This window comes from Tinamus guttatus, unplaced genomic scaffold (assembly GCF_059628265.1).
Source record: "Tinamus guttatus ecotype Peru unplaced genomic scaffold, ASM5962826v1 Tinamus_guttatus_pri_ptg000098l, whole genome shotgun sequence".
Lineage (NCBI taxonomy): Eukaryota > Metazoa > Chordata > Aves > Tinamiformes > Tinamidae > Tinamus > Tinamus guttatus.
In genome coordinates this window covers 36374-56838 of record NW_028288632.1, presented here as the reverse complement: position 1 = coordinate 56838, position 20465 = coordinate 36374, and the positions used below count along the sequence as shown (strand labels likewise).

Sequence of the window (20465 nt, the reverse complement as noted above, 5' to 3'; positions counted from 1 at the left end):
AATGTGCAATCTTAGGAGCCTTTAATATGTTCACAGATGTGGAAATACCACTCTGAGAATACCTGAAGGAAGTAACATAGACGGGGAAATGACATGGAGAGGTAAAGACCATCCTTGCTACTAACATTACCCATACTAAAAAACTAGTCCAGAGACTATTATTTAAAGAGGTGCTTCCCTCTCAGAAATTAAGAACTACTTTTACATAGAACAAAAGCTTCTTCAGTGTCTATGAATATTATGATTTGAGAAGCATCCCACAGTCTTTCTTACATTACTTTCCAGATCTGTTCCAGGTTTGCTTAAACCAGACCTTTGGGTGTCATCGTTTGAAGAAATCTGTGGTGAATCTAGTGAAATGTATTTTGGATGATATTTGAACTGGATCCGCATTAGTACCTAGAATTTTTAAAATGAGCTTATGTGAAAGGAAGGCTTGGGGGCAGCATCTAGACCAATAAATTTCCTTCTTTCTAGGGATAATTCCTGTAAGGACATCAGATAATATGAGAAAGTACTGTATATCTGCCATGCAATGATACAAAAAATATCTTCTTTTTCTAATCTTGTGTTCTTTAAAAGCAGGCAGATATGGATGACACGTCAGCACTAATTTTTATTTTGTGAATCAAGTCTATTAATATAATGACTCTTTTTTCTGCTTGTAGATTTCATTTAGTTTATAGATGATGAATATCTCCACTTCTATCAACAGTTTCTAAGAAAATTATCTAAAATACATTTGCATATAAAACTGAATTTGAGACACAGAAGACACAAGTGATTAAAAACATTGCTCATTTAACACCTAAAAATATGTTAAGTATTTTATAGATAAAGAGTAAGATGGGCCTCTCTTGGGAACAATGATTGGTTGTCCTCGGGCATCTAGGCTGGATTAACCACTGGAAATAATAGTAGTTTAGATTTTCTATTTACTGTAGTAAGCCAAACTTGTCTATAAACTCCTTATTGCTGAAAACTAAAGGTGTGTGTCTGGGGAGGGCAAGATTTTCCCCTTGATGTTCCAGGGCATAGAAATACAATCCTTGCTCAGACACAGATGTTTGCAATAGAGAACTTTCACTCTGCACTCTTCTGTTTTTAATCTGCTTGTGACAGGAAACACAGATGCAAAATGAATGTAAAGAACACAGTCACCATAACTGATGATAATACAAAAGAGCATGTAGGACAGATGTTTTTTTTCCCAGCATTGTAAGGAAAAAAAGTTTACATACTTTAGAAGATGCTAGGTGTTTTTATTTCTGATTGGTTATCTTTACAGTGTTTTTTCATGGACTTCACAGAATATAGTTCTCCACAATACTATGACCCTATCAATAGTTTCAGCCTGAAAAAGCTAACACTTCTTCATTCTCTCTGCCAGATCCTCAAAGGTTTCAAATGATTATGCTGCCAAAGCTCCTCTCAACAGACACAGGGATTAAAATGGTGAGATTCTTCCATGGCATTTGTAAAATGAAACAGGTGTAGAGATAATTGATTCATCCTCTTAAACCAGTCCTGCTAACCTGCAGGCCCTCCAAGATGTCAAAAATGTGCTTTCAAACTATGCCAATACGTATGTCTCAAATGATGTTCTTTAGCTGTGGAAATGTGAAGGGTTTGACCAGACTCTTTCCTATACTTTCTGGTTGATTTTCCCAACTTCTCCTCTTACTTTGCATTCTTCAGATTCTAGCCTATCTTGTCTGCTTTGTGTTTTCTACTTTGCCTAAATCTTTTTTTTTTTTTCAGAATTATTTTTGCCTTTCTCTCTTTTTTTTTTCCATTCAGCTAGTCCCTTTCTAATGGCTCCTTTATTTAAAAGAGAAGTAAAAGTATTTACATAGCAATTTCTGCCAACACGTTTGGCAGCATTTATATGTTGTTATTAAACAACATTTATCATGTTGTGCATAAATACACTGTTTAATCTGTGTCCATTTTGACCATTTAGACTATAAGCTATTTGGAGCAAGGCCTGTCTCCTAGTGCTGCTTGAACAATGCCTAGCACAAAGGAATCCCACTTTAGACCATATCTGAGCAATACTGTAGCAAACAACAATTGTAATAATAATTATCCCTCCTCCAAGCTACATTAAAAGAGTAAGATCAAACACCCAGAAGTTGAGAAATGACAGCATAAAGTTTGAGAAATATTTTTAATTAATTGCCCTTTCCTCTTCTGTGGATACATTATCTCTGATTATAAAATTGCATACCATTTTTTCTATCCTTTTTCTATACCATTCTATCATAAACCCTCTGCTGAAAAGTATTTATTTCCTTCTGTATGTTTCTTTGTTATCTTTTATCAGATCATCTGAATTATTCACGAGCATTAGTGAAATTATTTTGATAATGCTGATTTGAATAGCTATTACTATATTTTAAAGATGGAAGCTAAAATACAAAGATATTAAGCATAAAATATAAAATACTCATTAATTCTATATGCTCTACAATACAGTTCCAGTTTTCAGCCTTTTTTATGTTTACCCTGTTTTTATGTTTATGTTCAAAGCACAATAGCAAAGATTGAGCTTTTATCTGGAAGTACATGGAATTTCTCCAAATCTACTCTAACTTCTCAGATTAGGAAGATACAATCTTTTAGTACATATAATCAGACTGGCATCTCACAAGAACTTTGTGATAGTGCAAGTAATAAATCAGGTTTTCAAAATTTACTCAGCTTTTCTAACCATTCTTTCTTTTCACAAAATGCTGCCACAGCCATCAAACGGCCTTCTAATTTCCACGAGCAGTGAGGGATGGAAGACTGTGAACAACAACCCATTACATACCCCTAATTCTAAGCATCCTGTTCATACTGTAGATTAAGTAAGGGTGAGTCCCATGTAAAGTACTGCCATCTAAAAGCTTTATGAGAATTTAAGTTCTGTGGCCTGTAGCCCAGTAATGGAGGTCCCTCCTTCCGGATAAAGAATCCCACATTTGGGGGTTCTGCTCTACTGGGATGTGGATACGTCTTTCCTTAAATCATTAATGGTTATTTTCAGCAGCTTTCTTCTATTTTTTTTTTCAATATCCTTTCCTAAACATTTACACCCAAAGTCAAATCAGTACTTGCTGATTGATATCCCAGTCACTCCTCCCCACCCCAGGACTCAGAAACTACTTAATTCAGCATTTCAGTCGCAGGATTGTCATAGGAAATACAGTTGCATGAGTTGAAATAAGAGTCGTCCAACACAAATTCTAGATCTTTTGCTAAATCACTGCTTCTCAGGAGGGAGCCACTTGCCTGGCAGATATGGCCTACAACTATCATTTCTAAACCAACAACTTTGGGCTACAGCAACTTGGGGTAACACAGGTAAGGGAAAAGTGTCTAGGAATGATTACTTAGAGAGGCCAGAAGATTCCTGGCAGCACTGGGAGATGTCAGAGACCAGTAAATATTAGCAGGTTATCTTTCACCTATCCTAACTTGGGACTTCTCTGAGAACGCCACCCTCGTTTCCAGGATTCTCAGGCCAATCTAGTCCTATTATCTTCCTCCCTCAAGTTCACATCATTGCCTCTCAGTGCAGTGAGACTGAGGAAATCCTGCTGCTTCTTCTCCCGCTAGATTTATGTTACAGTAGTGGGCATAGTGTTTTAAGGAGTTCTTGTAAACTAGTATGTGGAAATTTTTGTTCAGCTTGAGTTCCGTTCAAAAAAGACTCCGAAGTAATAACTAAGGCTTAGTGCTGGTTAAAGAAAAAAATAATAACATATTGAACTCAATTTTTTAGTTCATTTTAATTTTTAAAGATATTTTGTTTTACAAGATCAATTCTTAGCATGATGTGAATGCTTGCTAAGTTTTTGGCGTTATTTACAACTATCAATATTTCTGTCAAGGGCTTATTTAGAGAAGTCATTAAATATCTATTTCCAAATTATTGGTAACAGTACTGAGTTGGGCCAAGCACAAATTACTGCAGAAGTCTGCTGAGAACTCGCCCAGTTCAAATTTAACAAATACTTTTGGAGAGTTGCCAGCTGGTCAGCCCTTAGTCCATTTACTACATGCTTTTCTCTATGTTTACTTAGAATTCTCTATGTTACTAAGCCAAAGATATCACAAAAATCTAAGCAGTATTGCTTTTATACTGTTATATTTCTTAATTCAGATTTTAATAGCATCAAAAATTAATGTTTTTTTAAGAAAACTACTTCATGCATTCTTTTCAAGTAGCATTACCTATACCTTCTTTTCTTGTTATCCCTGCATAGGTTTTTTTCCTCATCATCTTGCCTGAAACCAGTGTCTAACTTACTGATTTATATTAACAGTAAACAACATTACTTATACTTTGATGCTTTGAAGATTTCACCTTGGTAATTACAGTCTGGAAAATAATTTGCTTTTAAATACGTCATAACTGAAAAACTGTCTTTGTATCTCCTTTTCCTAACAACTATTTGAAATGTAGCTTATATCCCATTTGCCTTCTCAGCCTTCCCTTCATTGCATTAGTTCAAGACGACCTTATCTGCTCCAATTACTCTTCAAGCAAGAAACATTCTAATTGGGATAGGGGCTAATAGGTACATGCACCCCTCACATCACCTGGTATGCCACCCCATGCTCCACTCAAATTACATCTTCATTCTCACATTAGTGGAGCAACCACAGGCTCATGTCTAGTAATTTCTGCTTGTCTTGGTCTTAAGACTGAAAATCTCAAAGGAAGTCACTCAGATTTTCCCCCTTTTCAGCCTCTTCCTTATAATTCAAGCAGCCTCATGTGGTTTTTTGCCTCATTATACAGCTGGCACATTGTTACTGAAACACAGAACTTCATAAAAAATTCAGCCTTAGATGGACACCATGATGGAAGTTTTTAGCCCAAATTAATAACAATGCCAGTAACAATATTTATAGTGATGATGTAAATGTTAGAAAAAAATTGTGTGTGCAAAGTAGCCTTTTTAGAATTTGTATTGTGTAGCCTAGGGAGCTAAATGTAGATTAGGCTCCAGTGTACTAGGCACTGTAAATATACAGCATTTTAAAATGTAAAAATATTACTAACCAATTCACCAAAGTGAAAATAATTAAATAGCTCCATAAATTTTGAGTGTTTTTAGCTATTAAAATTAGGTTTGGATTTTACAGTTAGGAACATTTAATGGTAATGTTCTCAGGAACAGAGTTTATATTAATCTTGCTCAGCACCAAGTTGCCTACTGGGGTGAATCACCAATACACTGTTTACTGTCACTAACACTGCCTCTTCTTTTCTGACTACTCTTTTCAGATTCCACAAATAATACATTAAGACTCCCCCACTCACTGCCCTAGATGTTTCCAACCCTACATATGAAACACAGATTAAAACATCTGAAAAATTCTAACTAATATTCTGTGGCTTCCCATCATAGGAGTTTCATTTATGGCTGGATAGAAGCCCAGAATCCTCCCTCAGAGACCAGGCAGGAAAGCTTGAGATACAAACTCTTCGAGAACATGTAATTTTTCCCCCTAGTTCAGTGTTAACTGTTTGCTTTGGTTCTGTGTCTGGGTGCAGTGAAAGGGGTACACACACAGAGGCACACTAGACTTGGGGAAACGGGGGCAGATTGCTGCGGGATGGGTTGAAGCTGAAAGCTGTTTGAAATCTTTTCAAGTAAAATGGGGCTTTATGTAGACCACCAAAGGGAGCGAGTTCAGGCAAAAAGGAACGCTTCTGCAGAAATTAACTTTTGGTGGTTTGGTGAGGAAGAATAGACGAGATGGGGAGGATTCGTACGCAAGGCCAAAGCACCAAAGCATGGCGCAGGGGTCAGTGCCCCTGACGGGACTGTGAGGCTTTGGAGCTTTAACAGGGAGCCGTGACCTCCGAGAGAGGACGCAGCCTCAGGCAGGGACTATGGGAAGAAGGGTGAGGAAAACCCTCTGGCAGTTTGCGCGGGGCCGAGGCAGCCGCTGAGGCAGCGGCCCCGCCCGTGACGCACCGCCGGCGCTCTCCCGTCACGTGATGCGCCCTCTAGACCCTGCACGGCTGCGGTGCGCGCGCGCACTCGGCAGCCCCACGAGCCGCTCTTCCTACCTGCGCGCATGCGCGGGCTCTTCTGGGCTGCCATCCTCATTCCCTTCCCCTGCCCCCTCTCCACCTTTTCCATGGCGACACCGGGTGGTGTGATCCGCGCCCTGCACCGCGGGACCATCGGCCAGGTAACGGAGCCGGGGCGCTTCCCCGCTCCCGAGGGCATCTTCCCCGCTCCCTCCGGCCCGGCCTGCGCTCCGCACTGCGAGCAAGGCGGCCCCTGGGGCGCCGCCGCGCATGCGCGGTAGCGGCAGCGGCAGGTAGGGCCGCAGCCTCGCCGCCCCCGGCGGCTCCTGGAGTCCTAGTGGCCCCGGGCCGAGATCTGTGCCGGGAAAGGGCGGGGAGCGCTCTCCTGGTTCGGGGAAATCCCGTTGTTGAAGCACTGCAGTATCACTAGACGTTATTATAGGTTTCAGCATTGGTTTCTTCTTTTCCACTTTACCGCAGAGCTTTGTCTTCTAATTTTACATTTGTCTAAAAGCTGTGAACTCTTGTTTGCTGCGTGTAATTCTGTACCTGAAAATCTGCTAGAGGATCTATTTCAAGTCTGCATATTGGTACTTTCACAACTTTGACAGGTTGTAATAGCGGTTGAAATTTGTTTCATTCATTTGTGACCATAAAGTCACAAATGGCCATCTCTTATTCTATTTTGAAATGGAAATAGAAGCAATAACTTGCATTGACCATACTTGGGAAGATTCCCTTGCAATCAACTAAGCTAGCTAGCATTTTTATTCAGTGAGCATGTATTTGTAGCTGTCCTCCTCCTCGTTTCTATCCATGAGTGATTTGCCATACATTTTGAATTTTTATGCAACTTGTAGTATGGCCGTTATTACAATGAGGGGTAGAAGATGTTTCATGTGATGAGAATAACACTATTTTTCAGGGAAGCCTTGCTCACTTTCATATTTCACCCAAATCCTAGGAGGTGTGCTGGATTGTTGTAACAGAACACTTTATCCAGAATTGTTTTCAGGGCATGTGAGTCTCATTTTTTGGAGAGAAACAGGAAGTAGAAGATCAAAGATAACTTCTAAATTCTCAGTGTTATGCCTGCCATATGACCTTGCAGTAGCTTAATTCTAGCTTTTCTGCACCTGAAAGCTGGAGTTTTTGTCCCTGAGAATTCCAGCCTAAAAATACACTAATTCATGTAAAGTTTGTGTAATTAATTAGCAAATCTTGATAAACTACAAGCTGCAGAACTGCTAGAATTGTTTCAGAACTGGAGTTTTTAACCTTAAACTTACAAGTACCTAAATCTTCCTAGGTTTAGATCACTTCAGATTTTGAATAGTGCCTCTGTCCCTTTAATATTTTTGGCCTAGCAGATAACATGTGTGTCTCGCAAAGATGCCTCTAAATTACTTTCTTTAAATACTCTTTTTTGTTTTGTTTTGTTTTTGTTTTTTGTATACAGTTATCTTTCCTGCTGTGCATGGTAAGTCTTTGGGATCTGTTCAGTATCCTTTTAGGACTCCAGATACTCTCTTGGCTTCATTCCTCTAGCAAAGGCTTCTATTTTATTTAGGTCAGGAGAGGAGTTTGTTTTGAGTGGACTTGGTCCCATTTCATCTTTGTATTTTGTTTGGCATGCATTTCCTTGCCAGTTTGGATCACCCATCAGATCAAGACTACTTATCAGTCACCTTTGTCACTTTGGTTAATATTACCTTAAGTCCTTTGGATGTAACAGAAATTTGAGAATATACTTCCTTGATATTATTCTTTAATTGTTTTAATTAAAAAAAAAGAGGCCCAGCATCAGTATTATGTAACACCATATCACCAATTGTTTTTTAAATTTTCTCTGATTTTATAGATTTACAAATCTGATGTGCTGTGGACTTTTGTTGCTTTGCTCTCAGTTTAGGTGCCCGCTTATGGCTATTTTGAAATAATTGCACTGTTAAGAATAAAATGATGATTTCTGAATTTTTGCTGTTCCTGCAGACATACTGCATGTTTATCATGAGGTTCAACAAGGACAAGTGTGGAATCCTGCACCTGGGGAAGAATAATCTCAGGCACCAGTACAGATTAAGGGTTGATCTGCTGGAAAGCAGTTCCACAGAGAGGGATTTGGGAGTCCTGGTTGACAACAAGTTACCCATGAGTCAGCAAGGTGCCCTCATGGCCAAGAAGGCCAATGGGATCCTGGCCTGCGTCAGGAGGAGTTTTGCCAGCAGGTCAAGGGAGGGGAACATGCCCCTCTACTCAGCTCTGGTGAAGCCACACCTGGAGTATTGGGTGCAGTTCTGAGCTACCCAGCACAAGAGGGACATGGAGCTTCTGGAGAGGGTCCAGCGTAGAGCAACAAAGATGATTAAGGGACTGGAGCATCTATCGTATGAGAACGGACTAAGCGAGCTGGGCGTGTTTAGTCTGGAGAAGAGAAGATTGAGAGGAGATATGATCAATATGTATAAGCACCTGAGGGGAAAATGTAGAGAGAATGAATACAGGCTCTTCTGGATGGTGGTCAGTGACAGGACAAGGGGTAATGAGTACAAGCTGAAATACAGGAAGTTCCATTTCCATGTGAGGAAGAACTGCTTTACTGTGGGGGTGACCAGAGAGGTTGTGGAGTCTCCTTCTCTGGAGATCTTCAAAACCCGCCTGGATGCCACCCTGTGCCATGTGCTCTAGGTGTCCCTGCTGGAGTAGGGGTGTTGGACTAGATGATCTCTGGAGGTCCCTTCCAACCTTAACCATTCTGTGATTCTGTGATTTATTATATGCTTATGAGGAATTGTAAAACTTCAGCCTGAAAATGTGTCCAAGCTTAAGCAGTAAATGTCCACTGACGCCCTTGAAGCTGTGGTGTTTACAATGCTGCTCTGTGACTTGATATGACAAGATTCAGTTTCTATGATTTCAGATGTGTTTTATTTGAGCATAGTTTAGCATGCTGGATTTGTCATGCTGTGGAAAGATCTCTCAGCTTTATATTGTGCATGTTTCTAGCCTACAACTGAAATATGTAGTCATACATGGTTAAAAAGAAAACAACATTTTATTGGAGAGATTGATCTATATTTTGAGGATTTGACTTTTCAGAGCTTATTTTCAAGTTTTTTGATCTGAATGAGGCATTGAGTGCACCCTCAGCAAGTTTGCAGACAACACCAAGCTGGAAAGAAGAGTTGATCTGCTTGAGGGTAGGAAGGCTCTGCAGAAGGATCAGGACAGCCTGGATTGATGGCCTGGGACCAACCGTATGAGGTTCAACAAGCCCAAGTGCTGTCTTCCACTTCAGTCATAACAGCTCCATGCAGCAGTGCAGATGTGGAGCAGAGTGACTCAAGAGTTGAGCAACAGAAAAGGATCTGGCGGTGCTAGTTGAGAGGTGGCTGAACATGAGCCAGCAGTGTGCCCAGGTGGCCAAGAAGGCCAACGGCCTCCTGGCTTGCATCAGGAACAGTGTAGCCAGCAGGACCAGGGAAGTGGTCATTCCACTGTACTCCGTGCTGCTGAGGCTGCACCTCCAATACTGTGTTCAGTTTTGGCCCCCTCGCTACAAGAAAGACATGGAGGTGCCGGAGTGTGCCCAAGGAAGGGTAGTAAAGCTGGTGAAAGGGCTGGAGCACAAACTTTAAATATTACGAAAAATTTCTATGTGGAAAGAGTGGTAAGGCATTGGAATGGGCTGCCTAGGGAAGTGGTAGAGTCACCGTCCCTGGTGGTGTTCAATAAACATGTAGATGAGGCACTTAGGAACATGGTTTAGCAGACACAGTGATGATGGATTTACAATTGGGCTTAATGATCTTGAAGATCTTTTTTAACCATAAGGATTCTGTGATTCTATGATTGTAGTACTTTTCAGTGGTCTCTAAGCCAAAGTTATGGTGACTTATTTTATCATATTTGTTTCTTTGATAGGACACCCTTAAAAATAGCCATTAACTGTACTCAAAGGGATTATTGATTAAAATTTTGAGAATTCTAGGTATTGCATATCTTGGCAGTGGGAAAACATAATCGGTCAGGTTTATGGCATGATAAAATACGAAACAATAGAGGATAAGTCATGTCAGCAAAGCTCTAGACTGTGTTGCTATCGGTGTAAATGTCCAGTTATATCTGGAAACTTACTGAATCTGGCCCCAGATTTTGTATTAGTCATTAAGTTCCATAGGTTAACTATTACACAAATATCTTCATTTGATAATATCTCTATCTCACAGTTGGAATGTATATGCCAAATAACTGAAGACCAATAGAGATGGCCACTGGTGGACTTCTAGCTCCCATAGGCTTTATTTTCTCTAATTTCAGATCTTTCTTCCTAGCTGTAACAACTGCTGCCGGAAAAATCTGGGGAAGTGATTGAGATAAAGATAGGGACTGTATGTGTATAGGTGAGTAGGAGAGGAAATCTTACTTACCAGCAGTAGTGCCAGTGCTTGTCACTAAGTGCTGAGCATTTTTGTCCTCCAGTAGCGAAGCAATTAACACTGTTGCAGTCATTGTAATAATATTGTAACATCTGTTCCTGTTCTTAGAGCTGTTCTTCCAGAGAGCATCTTTTGATGGAAATATGGACCTCGTCCTCTCTTTTAACTGCCCATTCTCCTACTTTTGCCTTCTGTTTCTGATGGGTAAGCATTTCCTGGCCTTTGTATTTGATCTAGTACAATGGCGGTATTGTAGTAGCAACTGCAAAGCTTTACGTTTTGATGCTCTACAGTCTCCATCTTTGTCTGCTTTTACAGGAGTCTGCTTTATCGGAAATGAATTCTCTTTTGGCCTTGCATGATGTAGAACTGTATCTTCCAGGCAGAAGTGTGGGTTTTGTTTTTTTATACTTTTTAAATACAAAAAACTTGTATTTCCCCTATGGTGCTAGTGTTTGGCCTTTATTTTGGACTTGATGTAGTGAAATTCAGGGCAGTGACTCCTGCAGGCAGTGTTCAGGTAAAGCAGAGAAAAGATTAGCTTGAGACCCCCAGTCCTAAGGAAAAGATCCCTGCTGAATATTTGCTTAGGACCATTGCAAGCACAGGATTTTCTTATCTGAGGAATCTTGAATTAGAACCAGCATTCTGTCAGTCTTAGCAGCTCATTTAGAAGTGTGCTTGTTATTTACTGTAGTTAATAGCTGAAAAGAAAAAAAAAAAGCCACAGGATAGATCCCTTTATGATGCTGTTTTGCTAGCTGATTTTACAGTTTGTAACCAAAATTTGGATATATCGTATTTACTGTTTGTTTATGTGTTGTGATAACCTGATGGATTTGTGGCCAAAGTTAGATTAGTCTGGCATGTTTTGCTGTTAACAAATCCGTGTTTTTTGTTGGTTTTTTTTTGTTTATTTTAGGAATTACAGAAATGTTTTGTTGAGAGTTGATGCTAAGCACACTACTTACAGACTGTTCCTCCTTCTCTTCGTTTTGAAGACAGGAATGATATTTGTCCTTTTTTGTCCTTATGTTACTTTGCTGCGCCCCTGTGAACCTCAGAGATTCCAGCCAGTATTCTCTTTACTTTAAGAAAAGATCTTCAGACTGGTTGGACATGATGTCATTTGATTCATATTATGACTACATGCTGGTCTTGTTTTCAGGCCACTTGATTACACTATTTCTTACTGTTTGGGCACGATTTTTTTAAATGAAGGTCACTGCAAAAATGCCGTTAAAGATAAAAATGGAAGGATTGTTTTGTAGGGAACCATTAACTTGCTTTCTCCATATCATAAATTTAATGTTGAAAATCATTAGTTTTAGTTACTATATGGGTTATAGATGGAGGAGGTAGCCGAAATCACCAAATCGTAATGTTTAAGGATTTCAAACATTGGAGTTGAAACTGTAGTAGGAAAGAGAGCTCAATTTTTGATATCATTCAGCTGTTATAAATAAACAGGATATTATTTAAAGGCATCCGTGTTCTAATCTTGGATATGTTGCTGTCACAATGGGGTCACTTTGTTACCCATTAATGAAATGAGTCCCCAGATGCGTGTAACAAGCTGTGCTTGTACACAGGTTACTGCAGCAGGTCAACTTCAGAACAGCCATCCAGGCATTTGTGTACCAAGATTGATGGATGAGCAGAGAAATTTTAAGTGCTTGCCTTGGATTTATGGTTGGAACAGTCCCTGGTGTAGCATCTCTTTCTTCCAGAGAGCATGAAGGTTGAGGGTAGAGGAGTGCTCTCAACTGAGAGAGAAGTCGGAAATGCAAATACCTATTTGTTTGCACAGAGCCCAGCTGTGTCCAGTATGGGATTGTTCAGTGTTTGTTGTTCAATGATTGTTTAGGACTTTTAGGAAGAATATCTAAGTTACATAAGAAATGCTTAGGACTTCTGTGAAGAAACTGATAACTAATTTTTTTTTTTTGGAGTGGGTTGGCTTTGTTTTGTTGTTAATTTCCTGGTTCCCTGTTTTTTTCTGGATTTCATCTTTCTGGTGTTGGATACAGATACTCAAATTTAATGAGTCAGTGAATCATTCCTGAAATCAGTAGGATTTAATCTCTCAGTATTGGAAAGAAAATCTTTTTCTAATCAGCCATTGATTTCAATTTTAATCACTAAGTAATTTTTGTTTAATCCTTTAGGATAACTTGCTTATTTTTTCAGATAAAGCACTGGAGGCATTCCCAACACCAGAAGGCAGCCATCTGCTTATCATTTTCACTGCATGTACTCAGTATGCAGAAAGGCTACATACATTTGTTGGGTCTTCAATGGGTTTGGCAGAACTCATATTTTCACATAGAACTATTAGAAGTTCCAGTTGGACAGAAACCTCTTCTAATCACTCTTGCGTAATGCTTTGTCTGTGGTTTATTGGACAGTGTTGTAGCTGCACAGGAGGGACCCCATTGTAGATAGAAATGCAGGATGTTTGAGGCGTGAACTGGCCCTATTCATTTCTTTAAAGTCCTAACAGTAAAATCTGGCAAATGTAGGTTGTTTTTGCAGGAAACAGCCCTTTATTCTGGCGTCTTGGCAGGGTTTGGGTAGAGTCCCATCATTCTTTTCCCTCCGGCTCTTGCTTTGAGTCTGTTGGCTGAGCTTGATTTTTCTCTGGAGTTTTTATTAACTTGTTTTTGTAAAGTGAGTTTAGTGAACAATGTTACACTGGCAAACATGGATGCTGAAGTTCTGTTTAAATACCTGTGTATATTGGAAAAACATACTGTGAATTGTACTGTCTGTAGTGGATCACCTCTGTCTCTAGATTGCAGGCTGGGGGTCCTGTCTTAATGTTGCTTAACTGGTAGATAGAATTTCCATTTACTAATACAGCAAGTGCTATTTTAGGCGTTTAGCATTTAGGTTTTTTTTCCATGACACAAGTTGCAGTTTATCCTGGGAGTCTAGAATTAGATGAAGAAACATTTTGTGGAGTTGACTCAAGTTATAGTAGGATCAGAAGCTGGAGTGTAGAAAAATCCTAAACATTGTCAGTTAAGTTACTTTGGATCACTTATTTTTTTGAGCTCTTCTGAGTTTCTGACTAATGAATTGAAACTTTTAGTTATGTGAGCCCTTGACTGTTACTCTGATGATACCATTATCATAGTCCACAACTTTATCGTTTTCTGTTGTATCTCACAGTTATATGCATCCACTGAAAAATATGAAATGTATCCTTGTCCCCCGAAATGTCTATCTTGAAAGTATGCTAAAGCTCTTGCTGCAAGAAGGAAGCAGTGTATGTTTATATTTAGATACAATATATAACTAAATATAAATATATGTACATATATATGTAAAATGTATATAAAAATGCATTTTTTTATTATTGATTTAGATATATTTCCTTCCTTTTTGTGCTAATGGTGTCTAGCAGAAATTAAATATCTGGTTTGAATTTCTTTTTTTTTTTTAATTTTGCTACAGCTTCCTCTGCTTTAAGTTGTCACAGGGAGTTGAATGATCGAGTTGACTTGATAGTTTCAGTGATGTGTGAATGAAGAAACAGTGTTGTGTGCAGGGACCACTGACAAGGCTTTCCTCAGTTTTTGTGGTATTGCACATAGGTGTATTACAAGCCACTTACTGATGCATTATACGTCCATTATGAACCACATACTGGCATTATTTTCATAACCAGGCAGATAGCGCATTGCTATGCCCAATTCATATTTAGTTGGCACTTCAGTAATTGTACAGTCTAGTAGTTTTTGTTTCTATCACCTAGTTTATAGATAATCTTGGAGCCTTACAGTGCATATAGAATATACTTTTGCCTTTCAGTGCTTTTCCCCTTGAACCTTCAAAGCAGGGTGAACCTACATAGTTTACCTAGGAACTTGTGTCTTTTGTGAGCTTTTAATTTTCATGTGAAGTCTTAATTAGACTACCTTTCTGCCTTCTGGAGTGATTTTAGGTGATTTTCAATCACTGATTCAAATCCACTGTAGACTGATTTTAGCGGACTGTCACTATTTCTGTTCCTGAGCAGAAGGATCTGGGGGTCAGCTAGAGATACATTCCCTTTTTTGAGACTCAAAGCTTCTGCATAACTCTTCTAATTCCCAGAACTATTGGGAAGCTCAAGTACATGTCATTGTACATGGTCAGTGTGTCTGATGCTGTATAAATGTAGTAGACTTGAGTCTGGTTGCCAGTCAGAAGATTGCACCAAACATTCTACCTTGGTTGTCTTAATGTCATCTTCGAAGTATGGATGTTAAGCCATAATTCTCATTTGAAAGGTTGTTGGCCAATGTTAAAATTTAAATCTTCATAATTTCAAGGCATGCTGTCATCTCTTCCCTTTTGCCAGGTACATAGACCTTGAAATCTGCCTTGTGTGTGTGAAGCCTTGGAAAAGTTACATCAGTGTTTCCACATTAAAAAAGACTTCAGATCTCCTGGTATGTCTGACGATTTGGATAGCGTTCGTTTCTGCTGCTTGCTCTTGTATTCAAGGATAGTCTAATACTCTTGTCCTTGGCCAATGTGATTTCTAAACAACCTATTCTGAGCTTACCCAGCAAAAGAAACAGTCCTCTTTAGGGATCCTTCCTTAATCCTAGAAGGTCTCATGGGATTTTCCTTTTCTGCTTATCAGCATTTCTTTTTAAATTAACGTCAGCAAAGAAATAGAGGCAGCTATAGACTTTGGATGACAGAGCCACATTATGCTATCTTGCCTAAATATAATTTCCTTATACCCACATCAAAGTTTCTTTCAAAGGTGGTCTTTGACTTCTACTTGAATTGGGTTATCTATTTGCAAATATTTTTCTTGAAACCACATACTTGCTGAAATGTGGAAAGGCTGTACTTATTGGACATCCGTAGGGTGCTTTCCTTTTGCACAGAAGGACAAAAATTTCAAGCATCTCAAAGCTTTTTTGTTGCTTATGCAAAGAGAATGACAAGCCTACCCCTCAGAAATCCTGACCAAAACTCATTTTGCATCTAGCGACAAATTAGACCATGTAATCGCTACCACTCAGAATGAGTAGGCATTCTGCTAGCTGTATACTTTTACTGTGTTTTTGGAAAAATATCCCTATTTTGAGATCTTTGCAGAGTTATAGCAATGTCAGCACTTGGTTTAATGTCAGAGCAGCCAGAGGTGACATTTCTCTCTTCAGAGAGACATTGTTATAGTTGTTCATCAGATAGACCTTAAGTTCCTATGTAATATTGTTTGTGAGTCTGTTGTAGAATACATACAAGTCCTTGGGGGAAAAAAGCGGTGAGTTATGTATCATTGGGCCATCTGCAGCATTAACTTTCCATTTCTTACTTGCTGCTGTACTCCAAAGGGTATGTCCAAACTGAGAGTTTGTAATTTTCCTGGGGCTCTCTGGGCCAGTTTTAATACGGGTAAGTCATCAAGGGTGACCTCATCGTTAAAGCAGTGTCCAACGGGAACCAGGGCACTTTTTATTTGAAGATTATGGGCTTGTGTGGTAAGTAGGATTGTGACTACAGTATGCTGTGACTTTTACAAATTGTGCTTTGGCTATCCTGGTCTCACAGGGCAAGTTCTGTAAAATTCTACATGCTTTAGATACCAAATGTGTTACCTTATTTATATTGTTTTTACATTCCTTAAATCTGTGGTAAAAACAGATTTTTCAAGCAGCATTTGTTATGCTAATGGCTCAAGGTGCCGGAGCACATGAGGCATGTCCATCTTGCAGGAACTTCCTCCCACATAAGCAAAGAATTTGTGTTCTCTTCAGAAACTTTCAGTGGTTGTAAACCCAGTTATTGCTTGTCTGCTCATTCAAGTACAGGCAGTGGAAATATATATACTCCACTCTTCCTGCCCTCAACCTAACCTTGGATTAAATGCTTTAGGAAGAGTATATAGCTTCTGCTGTCTATATACTCCTTGGGATCATTGCCTGAGTCCAAGCTGTCGCATCCAGAAGTGCCTCCATGCACTTGGGCATGTGTCTCATGTATGTGCTGCTTAAGGGCAGGATCTGAGCGTACATGGATTCCCCTCCCCCTCCCGCCCCCTCCTTCCCTCCTCCCACCTTTCCCTCTCTTTTCCTCCCCCTCCCCCCGCTTCCCCTCTCTCCCAGGCAGTGCAGAGCTGCTGCAAGTTGCAGTGTGCACTGGACTTGCTCTGTAACTCTGCCTCTGCAGGGTTTGCCTCAGCTTTGAACCAGGTGCCCTAGTATACTGGCCCTGCAGCCCATGTGAAGAATGCTGGGAAGCACAACACACACACACACACACACGCCAAAGAATTATTGAGCTATTGAGCTGTGTCCGTGTGGAGGAAGCCACTGTGTTGTGATGCCAGCTGGAGCCACTGTGGAGCTGGTTGTGGTGACTTCACCTGCTGCGCTCTTCTACCATTTCGGTTCTGTCAAATGCTATCACCACTTCTTCCTCCAAGATTGCTTGAGCCAGCTCTTCTCTTCTGGAGGCTGCTTAGAAGTCCCCAAACCAGCATTGCTTAGCTTGTGTAACTTGGCATGGGAGTGAAGGGTCCTGGGTCCAGGAGTAGGTTTGGTTGTGGTAGCAGGAGTTCTGGCAACCTGCTGTAGATGGTCCTTGTGCCTGTCAGTACAGCTGTTTCTGGGACCCTAGGGGGCACGTGCAGCATATAGAGCAAATAAGAGAATACATTTATGGAACACAGCATGCCACATGAAAAGGCCCGTTTGCTTAGTCATCTTAAGGCAGCGTGAGAGGGCAGCCTGACACATGCAGTTACTCTCCCTAGAAGGCAGAGTTACATTTATAGGCTTGGGTTAATAAATGCTGTAAATGTTCCTCCTTTCAATGTGTTTCTCATTTTAAATATAAATATTAAAATTTTACTTACATTTAAATATAAATGTGTTTGACGTTCAGGACGGATACCAGCCACTGCCGTTTAGATCTTAATTTAGTTCAGTTTCTGGGTAACAAGTTAATCATTTCTTAGAAGCTATTTTTCTGAAATTTTGCTCTGATCCAAGTGTGCTTCTTTTTAATTTAATGTTAGTGCTTTAATCCCTAATTTGATGAGTCAAGCATGATAAATAATATTTGTACCAGATTAATTTGATATGTTGGATTAACAGATCAAGATAAACATGTTTTAAAAGCTTCTACATCAAGTCTACAGAAAAATAATTGCTTAAGAAGAAATGAAGCAAGGCCTGTAGTATGTAGACTGCTTCTAAGGTTCCCTTTAAGTCATTTTTTTTTCTTTTTTTTTTTTTTTGGTGTCTCCAGTAACATTAAGTCTTAAATTGTCCCAGCTAGGCTTTAAAACTTATGCTTTAGCTAGTAAAATCTGTGTTCTCTGGTCTTCCCTCTTTTTTTTTTTTTTTTTTCTGCTTAATTGCTGATTGAGGTCTGTTTCTGCTAAGCCAAGATTAACAGGCCAACATACTGTTTTGGAAATGAGCTTTGCAGTTGCAAAGTATTAGTGAGGGAAATAAAATATCATAGTCAGATGTAAAGATACAGTAGTTGGGAACTTTGTCAGCCAAAGAATTTCTTCTCTCTCTGAAGCTGAGGCAAGGTTTCTTTCTCCCTTTTTTTCCTCTCCCTTTTTGATCCCTGTTGGGAAGATCTTTACGTTTGAAAGTTCAAAATGTTCAATTCATTTGTTTTACTCTTGTTTGTGTTTGCTTAATGTGAAAGTCGGGGGGAAAAAAGACCACATTTTTTGTTCCTCTGGCAAATTTGCTTCACTTTGAGGCAACTAGGGCCAAATGAATGGTCCTGCATAAAATTATTCTAGGAGGAGCAAAGTCTGTGAATGATCCTCTGCCGTTTCCTGAACTGCTTGGTCTCATCAATCAGTGCTAGTGCTGCGGAGGCTGTGGTGTGTGTTATGTCGCCAGCTCAGCAGCTTCTCTGTCCCTTTCCCCCACCCCCTGCGTGCCTTCACAGTGGGGAAAACGAGAGAGGGAAGCCATCAATCTTCCCTGTCATACATGTCAGCGGCGATTCTCCTGTCAACTTCCTGTTCACTCTGTCTTGCTCCACCACCTGTGTTTAGAATTAGCTCCGATTCTGCATATTTCACTCTGAGCTTCACCTGTTCTGCCCCCACTGAAGAACTATTAAAGTAAAGCAGAAGGTCTAAATGTTATGGCATATGAAGAGTAACCACTAGAGTGTGGAGAAGTGATTTCTGTTGCAGCTGCCTATTGTAATGCTGTCATCATTTTCAATTCATTTTTTTTAATCTGAAATATCTTGCTTGTGCCTCAGCTAAAAGGTGAACTTGTGAGCATATCTTTTTTTTTTTCTTTTAATTTAATGTCCAGATGAAAATATTTGTTAGATATGTTGTAGATAGTGCCATAAGCCAATATGGTATCAGTTAGCTTCTTTGGGTAGATTTATGAACAAAGTCCAAAGAAATTGATTAATCAATCAGAAACTTTCCCCTTACCTTCAAGGATTTAATTTGCCAAGAACACTTTGGGACTTAGGTCTTATATCTCTGTATCTGACAAGGAGGGTCTTGAAAACATAAATCACCGCTTTGCCCTTGCGTGGGTATCGGTAGCCTGAAAAGCTGAGGTGTCCTGCCTCTATAGCTCTAGATCAGGATCAGTGTCATAATCTTATGGTCTGTTCTTTTAAAGAATAGTTCTAATACAGACTCTCACCAGCTGAACTTTATATATATATATATTTTTTTGTAAGTGCATTCCTAGGTAGGATGAAAAGGAAAAAGTACTCCGGAGAACCGTCTGTTGCCAGCTTCCATCTCCTTGAGTGGATGCTAACCTTTTCTGTTTTAAAAGCCCATGAAATGATGGAGGCATCTGCATAAGATTTCTCTATGATGGTCCTTGTTTGCTTTCAGCTTTGTCCTCACATGCTGTCATCCTAAGTGTATGATGGTGATACTCAGGAGGACTTAGGAGGAAGAAATCAAATCACTTGGTTTGATTTGTATAATTCCTCTGAGAAGTGGAAGAACTGAACTACAGCTCTTCTTTTACTACGTATTTGAGAAGCAGTTTTAAATTGACTAGGTTAGGTAAATACATATAATTTGGCTCCAGTTCTCACAGAATTCATAAAGCTAAGCTTTGATAGATATATTCAGGATATTCAAAGTAGGATAGTGACTTATGATGCCTTGATTTGCCTGTTTCTCTCTTGGTGTGGACTCTCAGCAATTCTGGAGACCAGATTTTTTTTTTCTTCCTTTAAGCAGACGGAATTTGGGACTACCCAAATCAGTAGTTGCCTCCCTCAATAGATGTACTTGCTTGATTTTGCAGGTTGATCAGAGTTCAAGCTTGAAATAACATGGACCTTTTTCTGGCCAAATTAAAAACATTTTTTCCTGGTAGACAGTCTTAAAAATCTGAAAGAAGTTTCAGTAACATCTTACAGTTTCAAGGAAGACAGGGACGACTTTTTATACTAATAAACCAAGTAGGCTTGCCTCTTTAAATACTGCTGATCTGGGTTCCTGGAACGAGCCCTGTAACTTCATGGCCAACAATACAATGAAATGTTTTTGGGGTATTTCTTTTCTTCTTATGGTTAGTTGTGCATTTCCATGCTTGTTTTTAAATGATTCTTGAAATCTTACTTTCCACATTCTGTAATGTTACTTTAATTTTAAAGTAAGACCTGTTTCTCCATGTTTTCCCAAGTAATGAGTACATATTTTAACATAAATTTCTAAGTTTGTAAATATTTTGCTTGGGCAGTCCCTTAACATTTTTAAGATGTCTTATAGTTGTTCCATTGTTTGTATATTACAACTACATACACCTCATAGTAATATATACTCAAATTATACAGATTTCTAAATTAAAGGATATTAACAAAATAAACCTGTGTCAACTGAAAGTCATAAAATATAATAGAGAAACTTTACTGTGAAACTTTTTTGGCAGCTGCAGATAGCTTAGGGAGCATAAAACATCCTGCTTTTGGAGGTTGCAAAAAGCTTTTTAAGCACCATTGAAAATGCAATATGT

General features: G+C 39.4%; 1 protein-coding gene across 1 annotated transcript in view; it reads left to right on the top strand.

Annotated features, from left to right (window-relative positions):
* Positions 1–6081: 6081 nt before the first annotated feature.
* LOC104578273 (tryptophan--tRNA ligase, mitochondrial) overlaps positions 6082–20465 on the top strand; it is a 38096-nt gene continuing 23712 nt past the window's right edge. Inside the window, exon 1 of the mRNA XM_010225825.2 lies at positions 6082–6198. Within this exon, the coding sequence (XP_010224127.2) occupies positions 6082–6198 (117 nt within the window). The remainder of the gene's footprint in view (positions 6199–20465) is intronic.